Source organism: Triturus cristatus, chromosome 11, assembly GCF_964204655.1.
Source record: "Triturus cristatus chromosome 11, aTriCri1.1, whole genome shotgun sequence".
NCBI lineage: Eukaryota > Metazoa > Chordata > Amphibia > Caudata > Salamandridae > Triturus > Triturus cristatus.
The window spans coordinates 853434295-853457860 of NC_140594.1; the positions used below are offsets into that span (position 1 = coordinate 853434295).

General features: G+C 44.2%; 1 protein-coding gene across 1 annotated transcript; it reads right to left on the reverse strand.

The window, feature by feature from the left end:
• Positions 1-1094: 1094 nt before the first annotated feature.
• On the reverse strand, positions 1095-23566 carry LOC146785533 (adiponectin-like). The gene is made up of 3 exons (XM_085634659.1): positions 23430-23566; positions 11845-12066; positions 1095-2184 (listed from the first exon to the last, which is right to left on the reverse strand). The coding sequence occupies exons 2-3, from the start codon at positions 12056-12058 to the stop codon at positions 1658-1660; spliced, it is 741 nt and encodes a 246-aa protein (XP_085490785.1). The 5' UTR covers positions 12059-12066; positions 23430-23566; the 3' UTR covers positions 1095-1657.

The following is a 23566-nucleotide window of genomic DNA, read 5'->3' on the forward strand; positions in this document are numbered from 1 at the left end:
GCAGACGGATGTCTGCCTTACGAATATTAATGGGGTGTTGTCCGATGATGAAAGATGAGGGTACCAACAATGGAGGACTGAAGAATACCCAATGGACTGCCCTCCATCATGGCAAATGGCGATCCATGTGGCCAAACCCTAACTACAGAGGGCGGATAACCGCTGGCCTCCAGAACGGGTTTGGTCTGCCATGACAGAGGAACGACAGTCCATCCACCAAACTCCAGATCAGGCTCTTAAGATTTAGCAGGGTCAATAACACGGCATGGACAGGAACTTTTCCTTCATTTTTTTTTTTTTTTTACCTTTGCCAGCGGTTGAGCCCCGAAAAGAAAAAGTCAACTTAAAGCCCTGTCCCTCTTTGCATGCCTACTAGCAGCAACAAAAAATAGTAAAAGTAAAAGTTTTCTGAGATCTTTGATCCATTGCACAGAGAGTTACTATGTGCACCGGTGGCTAAAGACAAAGAATGTCCGTGAAGGCACTCATAGTGGAACCCTCAAATTTTGAGAAATTGATTTTGACAAAAGGATAGTGCTGTGGTTGATTTATGTAATTTCACACAGTTTTAATGCTTCAATATCGAACCCACATTGGCAATTCTACATTGGGTGATAAATAGTATGTGCAGAATTACCACACCATTTCAAGTTCCAGACTTCAGAATGGTGGAAAAGGCTTTCATTGTGAATGTTGTTCACTGTTTCTAAGGAGGCAAAAGATGCAGTGTTTGCCTGCATATTCCATCAGGTTTATCTTGCCGCAAATTCTGTGCACTTAACACACCTCTTAGAATCCTGATGTGGGCGCACAGTATGGTTTACTCGTGAATCGGGGTTTACACAGGGGTTTCAATGAGCCCCATAGGGGGTTGGTTATTCAAGATAGGATTATGCATTACATAGGATCGTAACTCCAACATATAGCTCCTAAGACATGTACGGTGAGCCAGAATACAGCTGACTATGGGTCATGTTCCCACCTTTCTGGCAGTTTTCTTTATGGGGTTTGAATGTTATTTTCAAAAGTAATGTTTACCATATATCCAGAAATGGATAAACTGTCAGAAAATCCTCAATCAAAAACACACAAACTGTGTTGGCCAACCAATTTTATTCAGGCTGTTATGTTTATGTCATTGCATCCACACATAGTGGAAATCCAGTTCATCCCAACAAAAGCAAGCTGTTAAAATCGCTGCTATATGCATGTTTTTATTGCTGAAAAATAATAGGCAGTTTTTTGTACCAACCAGTACTATTAGGGATCAAATACTATATTGGATCTACGGTAGGCATACACATTTTCTGATGATAAAAGTTTTCAAAATCCCACATTACATTTTTGTGAGCCTATCAACTCTTAAGACGGAGAACAACTCAAAGGGATGATGCATTGTAGGATGCGGAAGGTCTTGGTGGAAGCAAGCCCCAAATCTATCCATACTCCAGTATTCCTTGGTAGTCCTTAGTCTGTGATGCTTTTCGAAGCGTTAACTAATCAGATTGGCATGCCTGCGAATAAACCATGAGGCCAAACAAAGCTAAATTGAATGCTTTAGTGCCACACTGATATTAGCGCGATGTTGTTTCAGCAGGCAATGGAAAAACATGGTCAGTGTCTAGTTTTGCTACTCCCTTCCATGCAAAACCAAATATTAATAAGGACCCATATCTGGGTAAAGCAAGAACCCTGTGAAGGTGGAGTCGTTGATATTGTCGGCGTAAATCCCATTGTACGCTCCCTCGCCAAACACTTGCAGCCAGATCTCTTCGCCAGCCTTCAGGTGAAGCAACACAGACCCCGAAGCCTGATCCAGGTTGCTGATTTGGAACTGATCGTAGGTGAACATGATGGCCTTCCCACTTTTGTACAGACTGACCTTCACGTCTTTCAGGTACACGGTGAGGTGGTAGGAGAAATAGTAGGTGCCGGGAATCACGCAGAGGAACTTGCCTGTGGTCTCGTCGTAGTGCTTCTGCTCGTTGTAGAAGATTTTAGTGAATTTGATTGGCATGTTGGGTGGAGGATCTTTAGAGGCTAAGCCGACACTGAAAGCCGACTGATATGTGAGGGAGCTTTCTCCTCGCTCGCCTTTGAGCCCGGGGGTTCCTGGTAGTCCTTGGGCACCTTCAACGCCAGTCACGCCGACCTCACCCTGGTCTCCCTTCTGCCCTTGGTCACCTGTCGGTTTCACAGAGAAATATATTTCAATGCACAACTTTATTTAATGCAAAATTGTATTTGTTAAGAAATATATCATAAAGGAATGTTCTCAAATCCTCAAAGTTAAGGACAGAGTCATCATTTACCTGCCCCAATGAAAAGAATTGTTGGAACTGTACTAACTCACTTACAGCTTCTAGAGTTTTCTATGAATAATATTCAATTTGACCAATTATCTCAATTGGAGAAGTAAACGTTTCAATAACTTTTTACTCGGAAAACGTTTTTCTAACATATTTTCACAAGTCATGATAAAATGATTAGTGAATGCCACAAGCTGAATTGTCCCTTGGTGCTCATTTATTAGTAGCTATTGTCCATCAACTCTACTCATTATATCCATGTCACAGCAGTGAAAGACTCATATGGCCCTGCTGAGATTCAATCCTCTGATCAATTTCTTCAGTTGGTGCTGAATTCACTGAGCTGTCTCACTATCTCCTGATATCATGATGTCACCCACACAACCCTCAAATAATAGTTAATGGTGTTCACATATTTCTAAGTCATTCAGAGCATAATTATTGTCATAGATTTTATGTAAAATCTGCATTGTTTTCGTGTTTCTTACAGCAGCCATTTTGTTTTACAGTGTTACCTTATTCAAGTGCAAGCTTATTACAATTTAAATATAGCTGTTTACAGAAAAGTATTAAAAAACACACAGAACTAAGCTTCATAAGTTCACATAAAACCCCCTAGTCTGACAGTAGTTGCCATATCTTGAGCATCCTACGTACATTTCATCTTAATATGTATATTGAAGCACTGATTATGAGCCACCTGGAGCGGTGTCCCAGAGTCCGGGGGATGCCATTACGAGCAAGCACGCGTTCAACTGCAAATACAAGACCCATTGATTGTGGCCCACATGCCTGAACTTGAAACAGGAGTTGTGAGGACTTATAAAAGTTGCTTCACCCAGCCCACAAACACACTCCTCCTATATAATGGAGGGAGTAGCAAACACTCCCCCAGCTCTCCCCTCTACTTCTGGCCCACCCTGGCTGCCCGTGCCATGCCTAATTTGGGCCACAACAAGGCATCCATTTACCTCCTACTCCAAGCATGTGGTACATGGATGTGCATTGGAGCCCTTTATATTCAAGAAATGGGTAAAACACATGGGGGAATATATACAAGCCCCTTGCGCCGGTGGTGCATCCGTTTTTTAGATGCGCCGGCGGCGCACTGTGGTGCTCCATATTTACAAGGCCATGTAATGCCACCCTGTGTGACTTTTCATTGCCTTGTAATTTGGCCCCTATTCAGCAGCATTTTGTGTGAACAGGGCCTGCCATGGGTGTTGCTGGGGATGTTCCAACGGCACACCCATCCATTCGGCCATATTCCCAGATTTACAACATTTCGGAAACCTGGGAATGCATCAGAATCCTACACCTCCCATGAGATGCGTAAGGAGGTGCAACGAGGAGAAATACTCGTTTTTTCCGATGTGAGAAAGAGGAAAACACCTTATGTCATTGTTTTTGTGTAGGAAGGTGTCCCTTCCTGCACAAAAACAATCTCCCCTAAAATGCTGACACCCTTGCACCATGGCACAAGGGTGCCTGCGTTGGCGCATGGCAGCCAATTGTGCGCCAGTGCAGGTGAAAGCACAGGGATGCGACACATTGTTGTAAATATGATGTATCCCTGTGCTTTGAAAGTGACGCAGCGCACCCAAATGTGGTTTGTAAATAAGGCCCATGGAATTTATCCCCTGGTAGCATGCCCACATAATATTAAATTGTAATCCCTGTATTTTGGTGCGAGGATTCTGACCTGAATTGATATTTATTGCCCCCGTTTTACCTGCACCACAATACTGTGAGCTCAAAGTAGGAGCGTGAGCCTGTGCTCCATACCAACTAAGGGAACTTTCGCGAACTGGCAGGTGCCGCATTTCAATGGGGAACTCTGGCCAACTCTGAATGGCAATGTGGTCCTGCTCCTTGGATTACTCAGTGCGAAAACACTGGACACGATTTGTTCCAGGTATGGGCCTGCACTGGTAATACCACAAGGGTTTTGGGCCGACATTAAGTAGAGGCCCAGGCTGGACCTAATTCATCCCTCACCTTGAGTAATGGGGTAGAGCACGTAGTGCTCCACCCTACAGCTGAGGATCCCATCCTGCTTTCCACCACCTTCCACCCTGGTGTGACTCTCATTTACCACCTATTCAGAGTAGGTGGTAAATGGGAGTGTTAAACTCCATGGAGTCTGGCAAACCCTGCGCAAAAACACTCAGTAATCCTGGAACCAATCGCTTATCACCTTTTGGGAGTAACTGAACTCGTGATTCCTATTACCTTATTGGGCGATCCGGTTGGAATTGTTAATTCTGGTCCCAGTATCAATGCACAGAATAATGGGGAACTCATAAGGTAGCCGTAAATTTGTTACTTATATCTGTATCATAGGCCTTGATTCTTATACAAAGTTTCATATCATAGCAATTAAAGCACCTCCACATTCATAGCCTCAATTTCTTCATGAAAACCTCAATAACCTTGGAAGGGCCTTCTGTTGTCTGCTGGAAGTAAGGTCTTCCAGGACCTAAATACTTTATGACATCTCCAAAACAGCCTATGGGTCCTTCCATTACTGGCCTGTGGCACATTTACCAGTGCCTTCTCCAAATGTTTTCAACCATACAATGTGAAATACAATCTCTAGACTTTATAAGATGCATGTCAATATCTTGAACCCTACTTTAACCAGCAAGTACTAAACCTTAGCATCACTTTGACTGGCCCAGCTATTAGTTTGTATGGGTAGAACTAGTATTCTATTTCCGGTTCTAGAAAATATGGGCACCAAAGGCATGTGCAATAATTGTGAGGTGCAGTAATTATCAGGTTAAAGAAATGGTCAAATCAAGGAAATGTCAGCTATGATAATTTACTAGGTCGAATTAATGGAAGTCATCATTGTGTAGACTGAAGTAATTGCGGTGCAGCATACTGGAATATTGTTGCACCTACAGATTCAAATTTAAAGTGGTTAGTTTTGTTAAGTGCTATAAACTCAACAATTCTTCGAACGCTAGCGCCCTTGCAATATACTGCATATGACCTCATATATTACATCACTCATGGCATATTTTGACAAATTATTGATAATATCAACGCAACATCTGAAATGACATAATTGAAGACAACACTGTACTTGGCTGGGCGCGAGTTATAGTTACTTTAACTACGTATAACTGGTGGATTTCAGTGTCAAGTTTAGTTTAAAATGTTGCACCTAAACTGACATTTCACCTGACTTTAAAGTCAATGTAACCTTTGTTTTTTCAGTGAATTTCTGGATTTTTTTTCATGAAAAGTAAGATAAGATATTTTTACCATACCTAATTATAACCTCGCTTTAACCAGTGGCGGCTCCTCCTCTAAGGCAGAGGAGCGTCGCCCCACTCACTGCTTTTCAGGAGTGGAAGAAAGCGAAAAAAATTATAATAACTTGATGTTATTATCATATTACTTGTTCATGCTGCGGCAGCATGGGGGCGGGGCTGATCTGCTCGCAGGTAAGGAGTGTTGGGCACACTCAAATGCACATGACTGCTTGGCCAGCCATCTTTACAGCACTCAGACCAATCACAACGCTGCATTGCAGCGTTGTGATTGGCTCAGGGGAGCCTGGCTGCTTCCTGTTCGGTGGACGTGACGACGTGAGACAGAGCGGCGCGGAGGAAGGTATCTTTTTTATTTTTTACACATTCTTTTACACTCCCCGGCACTCCACCCCAGATCCGTGCCGCCCGCCACCCACCTTTGTTCACCTGAGGCATACCCTGATTACTACTTTCCAATATTACTTTCTTTGGCTTCATAAGTGACCTGTGCAGCTAAATAATATAGAGTCAGGTCAGAAAGTGCTAATCTGTGCTTTTTATACGGCATTTTAAGGGTTTTAACATTCACTCGTTTTTTCAAAAAAGGAGTTGGGAAGTTTTAGCCATTTCTCTGACATTGGTATAGCCTGCAAAAAGAAAAAACGTCATGGAAATGCTACCATAGTCACTGGAGCAATTGTACCCATGACCAACACATTTTCAGTCTCAGAGCTCTAAATATGTTGTGTTACAATGAGTCTACTACAGTGACGCCTGCACCCCCGAAGTGCCAGAATGTATTCCTGGCCCATTATAGGCGGAAGTTCACTAAGCCCCCAAATTCCACCTCCCTCAGATGAGAAGGGCTGTTGCTGCGACTGTTACGTAGCCCATCAGAGAGCTCTCCTTCTATATCCCTAAGATGACATAGGTTGCTAATGTGGGTGTTGCATAGTTCACTAGAAGGCTCACCTCTTGTCTCTCTATGACATCATAGGTTGCTGCTGTGAGTGTTACTGAGCCCACCGTAGACTCCCCTTTTATATCCCAAAGATGGCACAGGCTACTGCTGCAAGTGAACAACAGCAGAAATAATAGAATTTATAGATACAAAATAAATTTTCAGAGTCTCCGTGCTCTAAATATATTGTGTTACGACAATGATATATTTGCACCCCTAAGTGTCAGAATGTGTTCCTGATCCATTGCAGGGGGAAGATCAGTATGGCCCCAAGGTCCATCTCCCTAAGGTGAAAAGAGTTGTTGCTGCAAGTGTTACGTATCCCATCAAAAGGCTCTCATATTATCTCCCTACAACGGCGTAGCTTACTGCTTCGAGTGTTATTTAGCCCACCGGAGCCTCAACTGGTAGCTTCCTAAGATGATGGAGCTTGCTGCTGCGAGTGTTGTGTCGCCCGCCGGCGGCTCACCTTCTGTCATCCTAAGATGACATAGGATGATGTTGTGAGTGTTAAGTAGCCCAACAGGGTCCTCACCGTATATCTTTCTAAAATAGAGGTCTTCAAACTGTGGGATGGGCCCTCCAGTGGTCTGGCCTTGATCTCTGGAATGGGATGCAGGCTCTGACCAGGAGGAGCATTCACTATGGCCCAAGACAAACATCATGCTGAAAACAGTGTTGATTTTAGAGAGAGAAAACAGTGGTGGTGAGCCACTCTGTTATTGACCATCAGTAATGTTTTTGTTATTCATGTCCTGTTGGTGGCAAAGTGTGGGAGATGGGTAAAATACCCCTTAAAATCCCTCACTCTATTCAGTGGTGGCTCCTCCACTAAGGCGGCGGAGCGTCGCCCCACTGCTTTGCAGCAGTGAAATAAAGGAAAAATAAAATGATAATAACTTGATGTTATTATCATTTTATTTTGTCCTGCTGCTGCAGCTTTGCACGGCGGGCAGGGCTGCTCTGATGACAAAGGAGCAGGGGGAGTGGTGAGCACACTCTGTAAGTGCGCATTAATGTTTAGCCGGCTTTGTCAGGCCGGCCAAACATTCATGCACACTTTGCATGTTCTCCACCCAGGCTGTGTTGCAGCCTGGGTGGAGAACATGCCAAGGATCCCACTGCCAAACCACTGCACTCAGACCAATGGCAACACATCATTGCAGCATTGTGATTCGCTGAGGGGAGCCTGGGTGTGCTTCGTGTTTGGGTCAGAGGAGGGACAATGGAAGAGAGAAGCGGCGAGGAGGTAAGGTTTTTTTCACCTACCCGCCCCGCCACCTCCGATCCATGCCGGCCACCACGGCTCTATGGATCATTTTACACTCAAAGGGCTCAACGTTTGGCTCCCTAAGATGTAGATTGCTGCTACATGTGTTACATAGCCCGCTTGAGGGCTCACCTTCTATCTCCTTAAGATGCCATAGGTTGCAGCTGGAAGTGTTATGAAGACCACCGGAGGACTCATCTTCTATCTCCCTAAGACAACATAGGTAGCTGATACAAGTGTTACATAGCCCAGCAGAGAGTTTGTTCATGCTTGACGAATAGTGATTTTTTTTTAACCAGCAACAGTTTATTTATTGTAAAGTACATGGAAGCTATCCAATAGAATACGGTGTGCTGGACTTAAAATATAGCATCTAAAAGAACGGCTAATCACCGTACCACCATCCTTTAACCCCTTCGATGCGCATGACGGAGCGGTTCCGTCATGCGCATCGGTTGCGCTGAGCGTATGACGGAACCGCTCCGTCATGGCCCCGCCCGCGCAATAGAACCTTCAGCACAGCGCGGTAATCCGCGCCACGCTGAAGGGGTTAAAAGCATTTATTTTTCAATTATTGTTTACATGATAACATTTACCAATCGATATTTGTCAATTTACCTTAAACAATATTAAAATAAAATTCTATATTACTTAACAATTACATATCAGGCTTGCTAATTTAACTGATTTAGTTAACATTTTATGCATATCCTTGACAATTTATTGACTGCTACACAAATCTATTTTGATGATGCATCAAACCATAGAGCAACTGTTTCCCTCCTGAAACAGACATCATATCATCTTAATATCGGGAAGAACGCGTATGTTGAGAATTCAAGAGTGCCCTCTCAATGTAGATCCTGTGTAAATTGAACAGATTTCTGTTCAATTTTCACACACTGTGTAGGATTATACATTTATGGGACCAAGAGGTTCAGCTGCGAATTACAATAACCTAAATCACAAAAAAGGGGCTCTTACATTATCATTAAAGGTTCGGTTAAATACCTCGGTGGTTACAATTCTACGTAGGAAGAACCTATATATGGAGCAGTAGGAAATCTATCACATATGGGACTGAGATTTGAATCCCAATAACCATTTGCTTGAATAGTGAACCTCGTATAGTTGACTTGTTCTTATATTCTTTTAAACAAACAACAACCCCCCCAACCCCCACCGCTCAATGATAGCTTGAAGAATTTCAGATCTGATGGACAGGACAATCAACACCTCATGCAAAATTAGTTCATCCAGAAGGTCAGGTGTTCACTTATGTAATATCAAGACATATTTAAAAATACCCCCACCAGATTAGCCATATTACATCAAATTCTAAACTAAGCTGTCATTGCTTAATAGAATTATACAGTCGGATTGGTTTGCAAAAGCCTACACTGCGAACCATACCAATACATGTTTAATGTTTCTGTCATACTCTGAGACCCCCGCAGCAATGATGGCAGAATGAATGTTGCTGTCACATGAAGTGAGGGTGATGCAAAGGGAATTGGTAAATTTTCCTTCAGCTTTCCCAGTGGTACACTTTACTTTGACGTTGAGAGAAGAATACACCAATAGTCCCTAGATATTAATGATGTTTCTGGAGACCCCAGTGACGAAGACCATGAAATTCTACATTTCATCTTGCCAAAAACTATTATCCTGGTTATACTAAGGTTTACAAAAAGCTTTCCCAGTGGTACACTTTACTTTGGCGTTCAGAGAAGCATGCACTAATAGTCCCTATATATTCACGATGTTACTACCGTAGACCCCGATGCAGAAGACTATGAAATTCTACATTTCCTCTTGCCAAAAACTATTATCCTGGTTATACTAAGGTTTACAAAAAGCTTTCCCAGTGGTACACTTTACTTTGGCGTTCAGAGAAGCATGCACTAATAGTCCCTATATATTCACGATGTTACTACCGTAGACCCCGATGCAGAAGACTATGAAAGTCTACATTTCCTCTTGCCAAAAACTATTATCCTGGTTTTACTAAGCTTTACAAAAAGCTTTCCCAGTGGTACACTTTACTTTGGCGTTCAGAGAAGCATGCACTAATAGTCCCTATATATTCACGATGTTACTACCGTAGACCCCGATGCAGAAGACTATGAAATTCTACATTTCCTCTTGCCAAAAACTATTATCCTGGTTATACTAAGGTTTACAAAAAGCTTTCCCAGTGGTACACTTTACTTTGGCGTTCAGAGAAGCATGCACCAATAGTCCCTATATATTCACGATGTTACTACCGTAGACCCCGATGCAGAAGACCATGAAATTCTACATTTCATCTTGCCAAAAACTATTATCCTGGTTATACTAAGGTTTACAAAAAGCTTTCCCAGTGGTACACTTTACTTTGGCGTTCAGAGAAGCATGCACCAATAGTCCCTATATATTCACGATGTTACTACCGTAGACCCCGATGCAGAAGACTATGAAAGTCTACATTTCCTCTTGCCAAAAACTATTATCCTGGTTTTACTAAGCTTTACAAAAAGCTTTCCCAGTGGTACACTTTACTTTGGCGTTCAGAGAAGCATGCACTAATAGTCCCTATATATTCACGATGTTACTACCGTAGACCCCGATGCAGAAGACTATGAAAGTCTACATTTCCTCTTGCCAAAAACTATTATCCTGGTTTTACTAAGCTTTACAAAAAGCTTTCCCAGTGGTACACTTTACTTTGGCGTTCAGAGAAGCATGCACCAATAGTCCATAGACATTCACGATGTTACTACCGTAGACCCCGATGCCGAAGACTATGAAAGTCTACATTTCCTCTTGCCAAAAACTATTATCCTGGTTTTACTAAACTTTACAAAAAGATTTCCCAGTGGTACATTTTACTTTGGCGTTGAGTGAAGCATGCACCAATAGTCCATAGACATTCACGATGTTACTACCGTAGACCCCGATGCCGAAGACTATGAAAGTCTACATTTCCTCTTGCCAAAAACTATTATCCTGGTTTTACTAAACTTTACAAAAAGATTTCCCAGTGGTACATTTTACTTTGGCGTTGAGTGAAGCATGCACCAATAGTCACGATTTTTCTGGAGACCACGATGCCGAAGACCATGAAAGTCTTCATTTCCTCTTGCCAAAAATGATTATCCTGGTTTACAACTAGATTATTTTGCTGATTGTAGGGAATTGGGAGAGGTTGAAGGCACAGTGGTGTTGCTTCCAAGAGGACGGAGTTGTTTGGAAGAATCTATCCAGTCTTGATTGACCTCATGACCCTTTTTCCTACCACCCTACTCGTCCTGCTTCTTTATCTCATTCTTCTGCATTCTTTTTCATCTCTGCTTTCTCCCATTGTCCCTGTTTTCTCTCTCTCCTTATTCCCTGTTTTCTTTTCCCTCCGTTTTTCCTTACTTTCAATTGCTTTGGGTCAAAGTCTGATCATGCAAAATAAATCCAGCTCCCCAAAATGGGTGCTGGGGCTCACCACCTGGGGTCCCCACACAAATTAGGCCCTGGTTCATAGTGAGTACTTTTTTGTAGAGTTTTTTTTTTTAATGTATTTATTCAGATTTCCAAAACAATACAAAACAAATCAGTGCAGCATTGCATTATTAAGTATTCTCACGTTGCCAGAGTGACGGGAGTGAGGACAGAATTCCCAAGTGGTGGCGGAGAAGTAATGGATGGAACCAACAGAGAACATTCACACACAAACAGTCACCAAATTTGGGAATGTCACAAGTAGCGGAACTATTTGTGGTTCTTAGAGGGACCCACCAACTCCAGGAGAGGTAGGCAAATATGGGTGTGAGGGGTGCAGCAGCCCAGGTAGTCCAGCCTCAATAACATCTATTGCATCGGGGGCGTATCATCTCCCTCCGATGTGGAACCATCTCCAGGTAATGCATCATGTCCACCCAACCTGTCCAACATATCACCCCAGTACTCGAGGTCCCTCTGTGCATTATTATCTGTGTGGACTTTCCCAAAGCCGGCTCATAGTGCGCAGTTTACAACGCCATTAAATAAATACACAAGGAAAGCATGTACCTTGAGCTCCTATCTCCCCCTTGTCACCATCCTTCCCGTCTCTGCCATCTCTTCCCGGGACACCATTGTGGCCAGGGTAGCCGGGCAGTCCGCCCATCCAGTTGGCACACGAAGCTCTTGGACCTTGGGGCTCTGATGTTTCGGAATCCCTCTGCGCTTGGCATAGCTTCAAAGTGAGGACCAGACACACCACGAGGCTCACCAAGACCTTCATGCTGAATCCTGAGAATTACATGACATTATGTGAATAAATGACTTATATTGCCGATGCTACATTGATGGCTCATATTTAGTTATTGTACAGTGAAGCATGAGGGTGGAAGACATGTGGGGTAATGCCCACCCCTTGTGGGACGTAATTATTGTGATGCTGGTAAGCAACCATTAATATTAAATGAAGAACCACAGTAAACATTAAGACATAACTTTGAACATACACCCAACAGAGACGCAATTTACTGGCCATTAAGACACTAGTGCTTTAATTCAGATTAAAAAGGAGGTGTGTGTGCTCTGAAATGGGTGAGATGTAAGAAGCACATCAAAGAAACTTTCACTTTGGCTTTGTAACTAAGGGAACAACCTTATACATGCGAAATAGAATACTATGTTTGACTAAATAATTAATACAGTGGGCAAATAATAAAGGAAAACAGAAGGCAACAGGATATTTATTTGACAGTTTATGTAGCACCACAATCCAGAGGCATCGCAACAAAACTAAGTAATAAAGTAAAGGGTAATAACAAGGTTATTGAATTTTAATGAAGTGGTATCTGAGACCCTGGGACAACAATAGCAAACAATGGTACCCGCCACATTGCTTTGTCCCTCGCGTCACAAAGGGACTTCGCCTTGTTGCGTTGCAGCTCTGGTGGGTCAGGCACACAGGGGCGGCCTCCTCTGCTAAAGCGCAGGAGCGTCGCCCCACTGCTCTCAGAGCAGGGAAAATAAAAAGATAATAATATAGTTATTACCATTTATTTTTTTTAGGTTCGGGGCTGGGCGGGGCTGGTGGCACAGGGGCGGCCTCCTCTGCTAAAGCGCAGGAGCGTCACCCCACTGCTCTCAGAGCAGGAAAAGTAAAATGATAATAATATAGTTAATATCATTTTTTTTTTTAGGTTCGGGGCTGGGTAGGGCTGGGCAGGGCTGGTGGCACAGGGGGTAGGAGAGGTTTGCACACTCCAAGTGACCATGACTGCTTGGTTGGCCATCTTGGGCCGGCCAAACAGTCTTGAGCAATTTGCATGTTCCCCACCCGGCTGTAATGCACAGCCTGGTGAGGAACATACCCAGGTGCCCATTCCCTGTCTGAGCACTGAACCACGTTGCTCAGACCAATCACAACGTTGCATTGCAGCGTTGTGATTGGCTTAGGGTAGGGAGCCTATGTGCTTCCTTGTTTTGGCCCAGAGAGACGACGAGGGACGACGGAGGAAGTGGTGAGGAGGTAAGTGTTTTTTTTGTTGTATTTTGTAGAAATGCTAAATAACAATTTAAATGACAAAACCTCCAAGTTAAATGAATACTTTGGGATGGCCAATGTAAAAATTGACCGACATGTTTGATGGGAGCTACTAATTCTCTCTCATTAAATTTTTTTGTCCATTTAAAGCACTTGACCCTACGGACCTGAAATCTACCGGCCCATCTCTCTCCTCCCTTTCGCTGCCAAAGTCACTGAGAGACTCGTAAACACCCCGCTGACTACCTTCATAGAAAAAAACCTCATCCTGGACGCCTCCCAGTCGGAATTCCGCAGCAACCACAGCACCAAGACCGCTCTCCTCGCCGACACCGACGACATCCACATGCTACTCGACCAGGGGCACACTGCGGCCCTCATCCTTCTAGACCTCTCCGCAGCCTTCGACAACATTTCACATCGCACTCTAACATCCAGACTACACGACGCAGGAATCCAAGGAGCCGCCCTCGGCTGGATACAATCCTTCCTCTCCGGCAGAACCCAGAGGATCCGGCTCCCTCCCTTCATCTCCGAACCAATGGAAATCAACTGTGGCGTACCCCAGGGATCTTCACTCAGCCCCACGCTCTTCAACATCTACCTGGCCCCCCTCGCCGCCATTTTGAGACAGCATGGGCTCAGCATCGTATTCTACGCCGACGACACCCAGCTCATCCTCTCGCTCATGAAGAATCCCGAAGACACCAGACTCTGTTTCCAGGAAGGCATGAAGAACGTGGCAGCCTGGATGAAGGACAGCTGCCTGAAGCTAAACTCAGAGAAGGTCCTCATCCTCAGTCCCTGCACCTCCGCCTGGGACAACACCTGGTGGCCCGCCGCCCTTGGGTGCCCACCCACCCCTACAGACCACGCTCGGAACCTCGGTATCATCCTTGACTCCTCCCTCTCCATGAACCGCCAGATCAACGCCGTCGCCTCCACCAGTTTCAAGTGCCTTTGCATCCTCCATAAGACCTTCAAGTGGATCCCCTCCAACTGCAGAAGGACCGTCACCCACGCACTCATCACCAACAGACTAGACTACGGCGGAATCAACAAAACCCTCCTGCATAGACTCCAGACCATCCAGAACACCGCAGCCAGTCTCGTCCTTGGGACACCGCGCCAGGAGCACATGACCCAACACCTACGAGACCTCCACTAGCTCCCCGTCGAGAAGAGGGCCACCTTCAAACTCCTCACCCACGCCCACAAATCCCTACACAACAACGGACCCAAATAACTCAACGAGAGAATATCCTTCCACGTACCCAAGAGGAACCTCCGCTCTGCCGACCTCGCCATGGCAGAAGTCTCCCTCATCCGCAGACACAGAACCGGTGGGAGCGCTTTCTCCTACATCGCTGCCAAGTGCATTTCCGTACACAATTATGTGTCCTAATCTCATGCTTTGCGACCCGTTCAGAGCAGATTCCTTTCTATAAAGCCTGTTGTTCCCCTTCCCACACCAGTGCCTAGTTTGTAAAGTATAAGGGCCAGGGCACAAAGTTTTGCTCAGAAGCCCACTTCCCGCGCTATCTAATGTCAGGGGTGTCCAATACCAAGTTCGCAAAGTCTTGATTCCACCTCATCCCTCTTTCATCCACTACCAGGCATTCCCAGCCCTTTATCTCACTCTTTTCATCTGTTTCTTTCTTTGTCACGATTTTTCCAGTTTTCTCTTCCTCCTTTTTTCATTCTTTTGTGGGTTTTTTCTCTCTTTTGCTCAGGGTCAATGTCCATTGAGGAACAAAAAGTGCTTGCCATCAAAAATGAGTGCCAGTGGGCCCTACCTGCAACCACCGGCTCAATCAGGCACTGTGCCATGCCTATCCATTATTGTGTATCATTTTGTGTAGCACTTCTGCTAAATGATTTGACCACTCTTTGGTTTCTGAAAGTCACACTGTGAATGCTGCTGGCGCAGCTCCTACAGGACATGTCCAGTTTCACTGTTGCCATGAAACATTTTTTCTCAAATCAACTCTCCTGCAAAAGAAAGCTACATGGTCGGTGTAAGCATAAAGAAAACAGGAAAGTATGCAAACCACATAATACTATATTTGAACTCCACATGGGATATGCCTGTGTATTAAAATGACCATAGAGGCATGGGGGCTTATTTACAAGCCCCTTGTGTCGCCTGTTCTTCACTTTTTCCCATATTAAAAGTGGCGCACTGACTGCGTAAGGGGCTTGTAAGTAAGCCCCATAGTCTGTAAGTAGTCTGCTGCCAAAACTGTTCAACCCTAAATGCTGTATGAAATAATGGTTATCTGAGGACATGTCTACTGTATTATAAGCATCTTCTCTAATTTATTTGAATTTTGAATACAACTCTTGATGCCCTGCTTCATGGTGTATTGTAAAGTATGTTGCCCTGCTCTTTGAAGAAATATCATGTAGGTAGGATGATACAAAAATGCTTAAGATCCAATGGAAAAAAGAGCAATAGGACCCAGCGTGGACAATGCCACTAATCACTTGAGAATTGTAGGGTGGCCAACCATCCCAATTTGTGCAGGACTGTTGTGTATTGGACGTGTCTGTCTGACGTCCTGTAGGGAGCTATTGCACTAGAACAATGTTCATGCTATTTCTGCCTTATGGACAGCAAAGCAGACTGAGCAATTAAAGAACTGCAAAGAATACTGATGTATCCGTTGAGAGTGGCTAGCTGGAAAGCAGAGTCGGATTAGGGCCAAACATTAGCCCGGGCACCCCAAAAAAAAGTGGCCCACATTTGTGGATCTCAACTTGTCTTGAAGCATTGATCGGTTAGTATCAGGGGGCTAATTTTAGTAGAACTTTATGTTAAATAGATCCTCTTAGAGCTTGTAGAGTCAGTAAAATGGGTCAGGACTGAAAACTCCATTACACTGCAGCTCACCCATTGGTCTCCTGACACTCATCCTCGGGTTTATGATCCTCCCTTTGCCCCTGCCCCCCCTCATATTCCTGAGTCCCCTCTGGGTCATTAGGCCCAGAGGTTCCTGCTCATTCGTGGGTGGATGAGACACTGTTCATGGCCTCTCAGACTCTTACTGTGAGCACTGAATGGAAGAAATGGTCCCAGGGCATGGACAAAATGCAGAAGAGCTAGACTCTCACCAGTGATTTTTGACAGAGAGCGCATGCAAGGTCAAAACTGATTTGCATATGACTGGGTCAAATCTGGGGTGGTCTAGTGAGCAAAAGAACGATGGATTAAACCCAGATCTCTTGACTGGGAGTGAGTGGTTGAAAAGTTTCAGCACTCCATCCATCATCTTGTTGTGTGCACATGCTTTTAACTACAGTGACGATATATTAGTGTTTGGGGCCACATGAATGGAGCATGAAAAAGCTCTTACACATGTATGCCGTCTGCTCACTGATGCATGTTTCACTTTACATGCAGAAAAGTGTGAGTTTCACAAAACCGAATTCAAATTCTTTGGGTATATTTTCTCTGAAGGGGGAATGACTCCTGACCCTGAAAAAGTACAAGCATTGTTGTCCACTTGTCCCCCACAAGATGTAACCATGCTGCAATCCTTCTTAGACATGGTCAGCTATTGCTCCAGATGCATTTGTAACTTTGGCACGGTGAGTGCACCATTAAGAGAGTTGAGGAAGAAGAATATTTCCTTCCAGTTGCCCTTTGAATTTGACCAACATTTCAAGAAAATCAAACATGCAATTTAAAATACAAACAAAATGTCCTATTTTAATCCAAAGTTACATACTGAGATCATACTTGATGCAAGCCCGGTGTGGTTGGGCCTGATCCTTGCTCAAAACAATGGACATCCAAATGCTCAGAGACACATTGTCGCCTCTGCTAGCAGACTGAACATGTCGACTCTCAGCTAGAAAAAGAGAGCCTGGATGTAGTGTAGGCTTGTGAATATTTTAATGTGTTTCTGAACGGAAAGCATTTCACCCTTGTCACCCCCAGGCGTTGGTCACCATTTTCGGAAATCCAAAAGCCACGATGCCCCCTTGCATTGAGAGGGGAAACCGCAATACCAACGCGGATTTTACCGTGCAATACCGTTACATCGCATGCGTTACAATGCATGCGATGTAACAACGCGTAGCCTTTACTATGCATACCATTACATCGCATGCGCTTTTACAACGCATGCAATGTAATGGCTATCCACGTCATTGTGAGGAAACTGAGGCTGTTTCCTCACAACAACATGCACCGCCGCTCAGACGACGCTGGAAGCAGGAGAGAGGAACCACGAGGAGAGTGAGGTAAGGGGGATTGCACTTGGGTTGGGGGTTACTTTTTATTGTAGTGTTGTAATGTTTGTGTAGTGTAGTGTTTTAGGGTTTAGGGTAGTGTCGGGGGAGTCGTGCAGTGTAGTGTTTCAGTGTAGGGTCCGAACTGGGGGTAAGGGCAGGGTCGTGCTGGGGCTAGTGTTGTAGTGCTTGTGTAGTGTAGTGTTTTAGGGTTTAGGGTAGTGTTGTAGTGTTTGTGTAGTGTTTTAGGGTTTAGGGTAGTGTTGTAGTGTTTGTGTAGTGCTTTAGGGTAGTGTCGGGGGGGTCGTGCAGGATAGTGTTTCAGTGTAGGGTCCGGACTGGGGTAGGGGCAGGGTCGTGCTGGGGGTAGTGTTTTAGGGTTTAGGGTAGTATAGTAGTGTTTGTGTAGTGTAGTGTTTTAGGGTTTAGGGTAGTGGTGTAGTGTTTGTGTAGTGGTTTAGGGTAGTGTTGTAGTGTAGTGTTTTAGGGTTTAGGGTAGTGTTGTAGTGTTTGTGTAGTGTAGTGTTTTAGGGTCTAGGGTAGTGTTGTAGTGTTTGTGTAGTGTAGTGTTTTAGGGTTTAGGGTAGTGTTGTAGTGTTTGTGTAGTGTAGTGTTTTAGGGTAGTGTCGGGGGAGTTGTGCAGGGTAGTGTAGTGTTACTGTAGGGAGAGGACCGGGGGAGGGTTGTGCAGGGTAGGGTAGAGTCACTTACCTTGCAAACTTTAACCACGAGTATAGCTTTACCACGCATGCCTTTTTGTTGTAATGGCATGCATGGTAAAAGCATAGTGGTGGTAAAATTTTGCGATGTAATGGCATGTCGTTGTCATTGACATCGCGTAGTAATGCCTGCGTTGTAATGGCACGGGTGATATTGGTATGCGATGTAATCACATACATCCCATTGAGAGGTGGGGGTTGAGACTGCAAGAGTATGATTGCTATATTGTGCATAAGCTGGGGAGTTATCAAAAACCTGAAGATTACATCTCACGGATGCCATTACAGCGTCACTGTACAAAGTTTGAAGCGGCTGAAGAGTATATCAATTTCATTGTAACATCGTGCACCCCTGCAGCTTTATCCATTGAGCCAATCATTGCTGCCACCAACACAGACAGAGACATGCTTACACTCAAGGATATCATTGCAATGCAATCATGGAGAAAACATACTTTATCTCTCACAAATTGTAGTGTTATGGAAACATGCATGCCATTACCACGCATGCCTTTACAACGCGGCTGTTACAAAGAGGGTACTGTTGCCACACGTTAACATTACCACGCAGGATGTTACAAAGAATATGCCTTTACCACACATGCCTTTACAATGAATGTAATTGTAAAGGCATGAATGGCAAAGGCATATGCGTGGTAAAGGTTATGCATGGTAATGGTACCCACGTAGTAACTGGCGACACCCGTAACAGTCCCATCTAAGCCCAAACCCTAAAAACACTCGGAACCCAGCCATGAACCCTAACACCCGCACCCACTGTAACCCCTCCGCAGCCTCCAGATCCAAAGTCTCTTCCCTACCCCTGAGCCATATACACCACTCCTTCCCTCTCCCCCAGCCCTGAAAACAATCCCGTCCCAGCCCTGAAAACAACCTCAGCCCTAGCCCTGATCCAGAAAACTCACACCTTTCACTCTCCAAACCCAATCCCACTCCTGGCCGTCTCCACAAACCTTCTGCCGATCCCAATCCCTGAGCCCTAAAACTGGCCCCCAGCCCTGAAAATTACTCCACCCCAGCCCTGATCCAGAAAACTCAAACCTTTTGCATCCCATACCCAATCCCACTCTTTGCCGGCCTCCACAAACCTATCGCTGATCCCAATCCTGGGAGCCTTTATAACGCCCTTGTGTGGCGCTCATTCACCATGACCACATTCGGTCCAATGTTAGCCTATGGCAGGAAAAGTGTGTTTTGAAAACACAACCAAATTCCACCTTTTCCTCCACCCAGACCAAAACAGGAACAACCCCAAATCTTTTTTACTATAGCATCCAAAAAGAGCCCATTGGCTAACATTGGAAACTGGCACTCGCTCACCAAGCTGCGCCCTGATCCCATCACTGGAACAAATTTTACCTCAAACACCTCCCACCCCCGCTCATTCGCTCTGAAGGCTGTTCTGACGCGCAAGTCTATTTTTTTATATCCCAGAGTCTGGAGCGCTGACTTGCAGACAATGAATGGTGGCTCTGATTACCTTTACCATGCATATGCCTTTACCGTTCATACCTTTACAAAGAAACAAAAATCGTTGTAAAGGCATGCATGGTAAAGGATACTCATTATAAAATCATGTGTGGTAAAAGCTATGCATAGTAATGGTAGTCACGTTATAAGAGCTGCGTTGTAAATGGATCACGTGCTAATGGCCACGTTGTAATGGCTGATTCCCCTCACAGATGACGTTCAATATCAAAAGAATTTGAAATGTGCAGGAAGAACTTTCCCTCACTCTAGAAGGTATTGTACTAAGAGGTTCAGGAATTGTCAGACCTGAGAGCTTGAGGCAACAAGTCATTGAACTGGCACACAAAGAACATTGTGGCATTGTAGTCACCAAGAGAACCATCAGAGATCAAGTGCGGTTTCCTCACCTTGATGAATGAGTCAAGAAGGAACTGAAAGCATGTCACCTGTGTAACTGCTTATCTCCCAAGACAACACAGCATCCGCTAAATATGTCTGGCCTTCCTAAACAAGCATGGGAGAAAATTGCAGTTTATTTCATTGGACCCTTAAATAATGGCTATCATCTCTTGGTAGTTATTAATGAGTACTCAACTCACGTTTCCCCTTAGTGGAAGATTTATCATCGACCACCCATGACAAAGTCATTGAGAGGTTGGATGATATTTTCGCAGCATGGAGTGTTCCCTCCATTCTCAAATCTGATAATGGTCCACCCTTCAATAGCAGAAAATGTAAGGACTTTCTTAGTCGCTTGAAAGTCGAGCATCAGAAAAGCACACCTCTCTGGCCACAGGCAAATGGCGTTGTTGAACGATTTATGGACACCCTGAAGAAAGTGGTTCAGCAGGCTGCACTAAAAGAAATAGATCTCAAGTCAGCCTTATGTCCAGCCCTTCGTGCCTATCAGTCAACTCCCCATTATACAATAGGTGAAAGCCCTGCCACCTTGCTATATGGTAGAGCCATTGGAACAAAGCTACCACAGTGGACCACAGGCCGAGTAAACTACACTGATGAGATTTGTGTCACGGACACTTATCGCAAAAACAATTTGAAGTACTATGGTTTTTGAAGAAGGAGACTTGGTCCTAGTCAAACATAGATGGAAATGCAAGACTGAGCTCTGTTTGATGCTGATCCATTGAAAGCCATGACAAATAAAGGACACAAGCTGACCGCTCAATGTCCTAGAAAGTTGTCACATTTCAAGCATCTGCCTTGATGTTCGTTGGCTTAAGACATCACGAGTGAGACAAGTCCACCTGAGTGCCCAAATCAAGCATCTAAGTCTACATCTACAATGTCAGATGGCAGTGCAACTCCTTAACCTCGCATGACTCAAACTGGAAGATTGGTGCGAGCACCTTCATGATTCATTGAGGATTTCCAATGTACATATGTTGTTCCTACTTTTTATTTAACCAAGAGGGAGATGTTGTATCATATGATCATGTGCAGTAGGACCCTTATGGTCCTAGGAGAACCCCTTACAAAGTTACATAATAAGTTGGGAGGTATCTGGGTGTGTATGGGTGTGGTCAATAAAGTGCATGACGTAGTTCGTCCGTTAATGGTTGCACACAGAAGAATAAAGACGTATGTTACAGAGCTCTATGTGTCGCATGGTCATTTGCGTGCTCCAGATCTGGAGAGGACGCGACAGTGAGTAGACCGTCAGACAAGGCGCCAAAAAGAAGAATAGGGAAAACCTGGTCTTAAACAGGCGCAACGACGAAAAATGGTTAATTTCTCCTCGTTTTTGCTATTTCTATGTATGCTGCATTCTGCAGCACACATAAAAAGAGCAGGACACTATTAGTGATTGTTTATGTGGAGGAAGGTGTCCCTTCCTGTACATAAACAATGATTAAAAAATGATGGTTTGTACTTCTATTTGTGTTGCATTCTGCACCACACATAGAAGTTACAAATCGCCATTAGTGATTGTTCATGTGCAGGAAGGGACACCTTCCTGCACATAAGCAATCATACCTGCAACACAGTCTCCCTTGCACCATTGTGCAAGGGTGCCCAGCGTTGAGGCTAAGCAGCTAAATTTAGTGCCAGCGCTAGGAGAAACGCAGGGGTGCACCGCATTCTTGTGAGCACAACACATCCCTGCGTTTTGAAACTGCCAAGCAAGGCTTTAGCAATTTTGGCCTAATGCTGCGCTCCGACAGTTTCTTGTAAATATGCCCCACAGTGATTTCACAATTCCTAATAAAGGAGGCTGATGTTGCCCCCATAATTTAATTTATTTCCCACAGTTCACGAGAATCATACGAAATGTGGATTTTCACCCGGGCAAGCTCAGAAAGAACAGTTTCACTTCCCTGTCAATTAGACCATTGAAAGAAAATGCATTTGAAGCGATCCCTTTTGGTCAGTCAGCATTATACCCATCAAAAGCAACAAACCCCAAGCATTCAAAGCAACCAGTGTTCCGCTGCCAAACATTGCCAAGAGTAGCTGCCAAAGCTCCCGCTCTGTAGACAAAGGATTTTAGGAGAAAGCACATTTTTTTTAAAACCTCCCTAGTAACATAAATTAACATTTTACTATTCGTTTCACAAAAGACAACAAGTACTATGTTTTCAACAGATTTTTCATGCCAGACAAGGATATTAATGTCATGCCAATCGCACCAAATTAAACCATGACATAAAAACACGAGGTAAAGTGCTTAACGCCAATATTGGAAACTATTGAGAGCAGTCATATTTCTGCCTTGTAATTTATTGTCACTAGAACTCTAAAAGGCATCTCGGTGCCTTAGTATTAGATGTATGTCACTGATCCCTGAAGGGACAGCCTTGCCACACGAGGTCTGTCTCTAACAGTCAGGCATGTTTCTCCTCCACCTACCAATCTGTGAAAAAGTCTGTTATTACACTGCATACTGGGTCTTTTAATAGTATCATGCCATATTGGACACAATAGTGATAGGGACATTCCAGATCATTTTGCAGTCATTAAAAACCGAACTTTCCCTCAGTAATGGGCGGTGGAAGGGGTGGGGTGTCCTGTGCGGCTGTGAAACGCTTCATTACAGTTCTTGTGCATAGAAGCCACTTGAGTGGTATACACAGCACTTTGCTGGCTAACGTAACTTAGAATAACCTACATCCTTATATTATATGCTTATAGCTAAATTTCCTTGTCCTCTGTCATAAGATGGCTCAATCAGTTAAACGCTCGTAGCTGATAACTGCAGTGATCCAATTATCAAAAGTGTAAACCCTGGCAATGTCAACTCAGTCAATATCAGCCTTCATCTTTGTGAAACTGATTTAGTGGCAATATACTGGATAAAAGTTACATCTGTTAGCCACAGCTTTTAGACGCAGCAGAAGTGCCGTACGAAGCGCTATATAAAAGCACGTTGTTAATTGTCAAAATTGTTTGTGCACAGGACACTGCAAAACTTGACACCACGACAAACGTAATTGCAAATGACACCAAATAAACGAAAAGGCAAAGGTCACAGAATGCACTGAATAACGACTGATTCCTTATTGGACCCGTGGCACAGCTATAGAAATCACAGCGTCTGTCTCTATTGAATCTTAATCATAAAAGAATTATTGAATAACAGTTAAATATTGTTGATTTTGTAACTGATCAAAAGTTTGGGTGTTTTGTAAAATAGTTACTGGGCGTCTCCTTACCGGCTGCTCTGAAGTCCTGGTAGGGTCACCTCTGTCCCTCACAAGGGGAGCTACTGGGGAAGGCTCCTGACACCAGATCTGACTCTCTCAAGAGACATTTGCAGCTGTCAGTTAAAGCAGTCTTCCCTTGGCCGGCG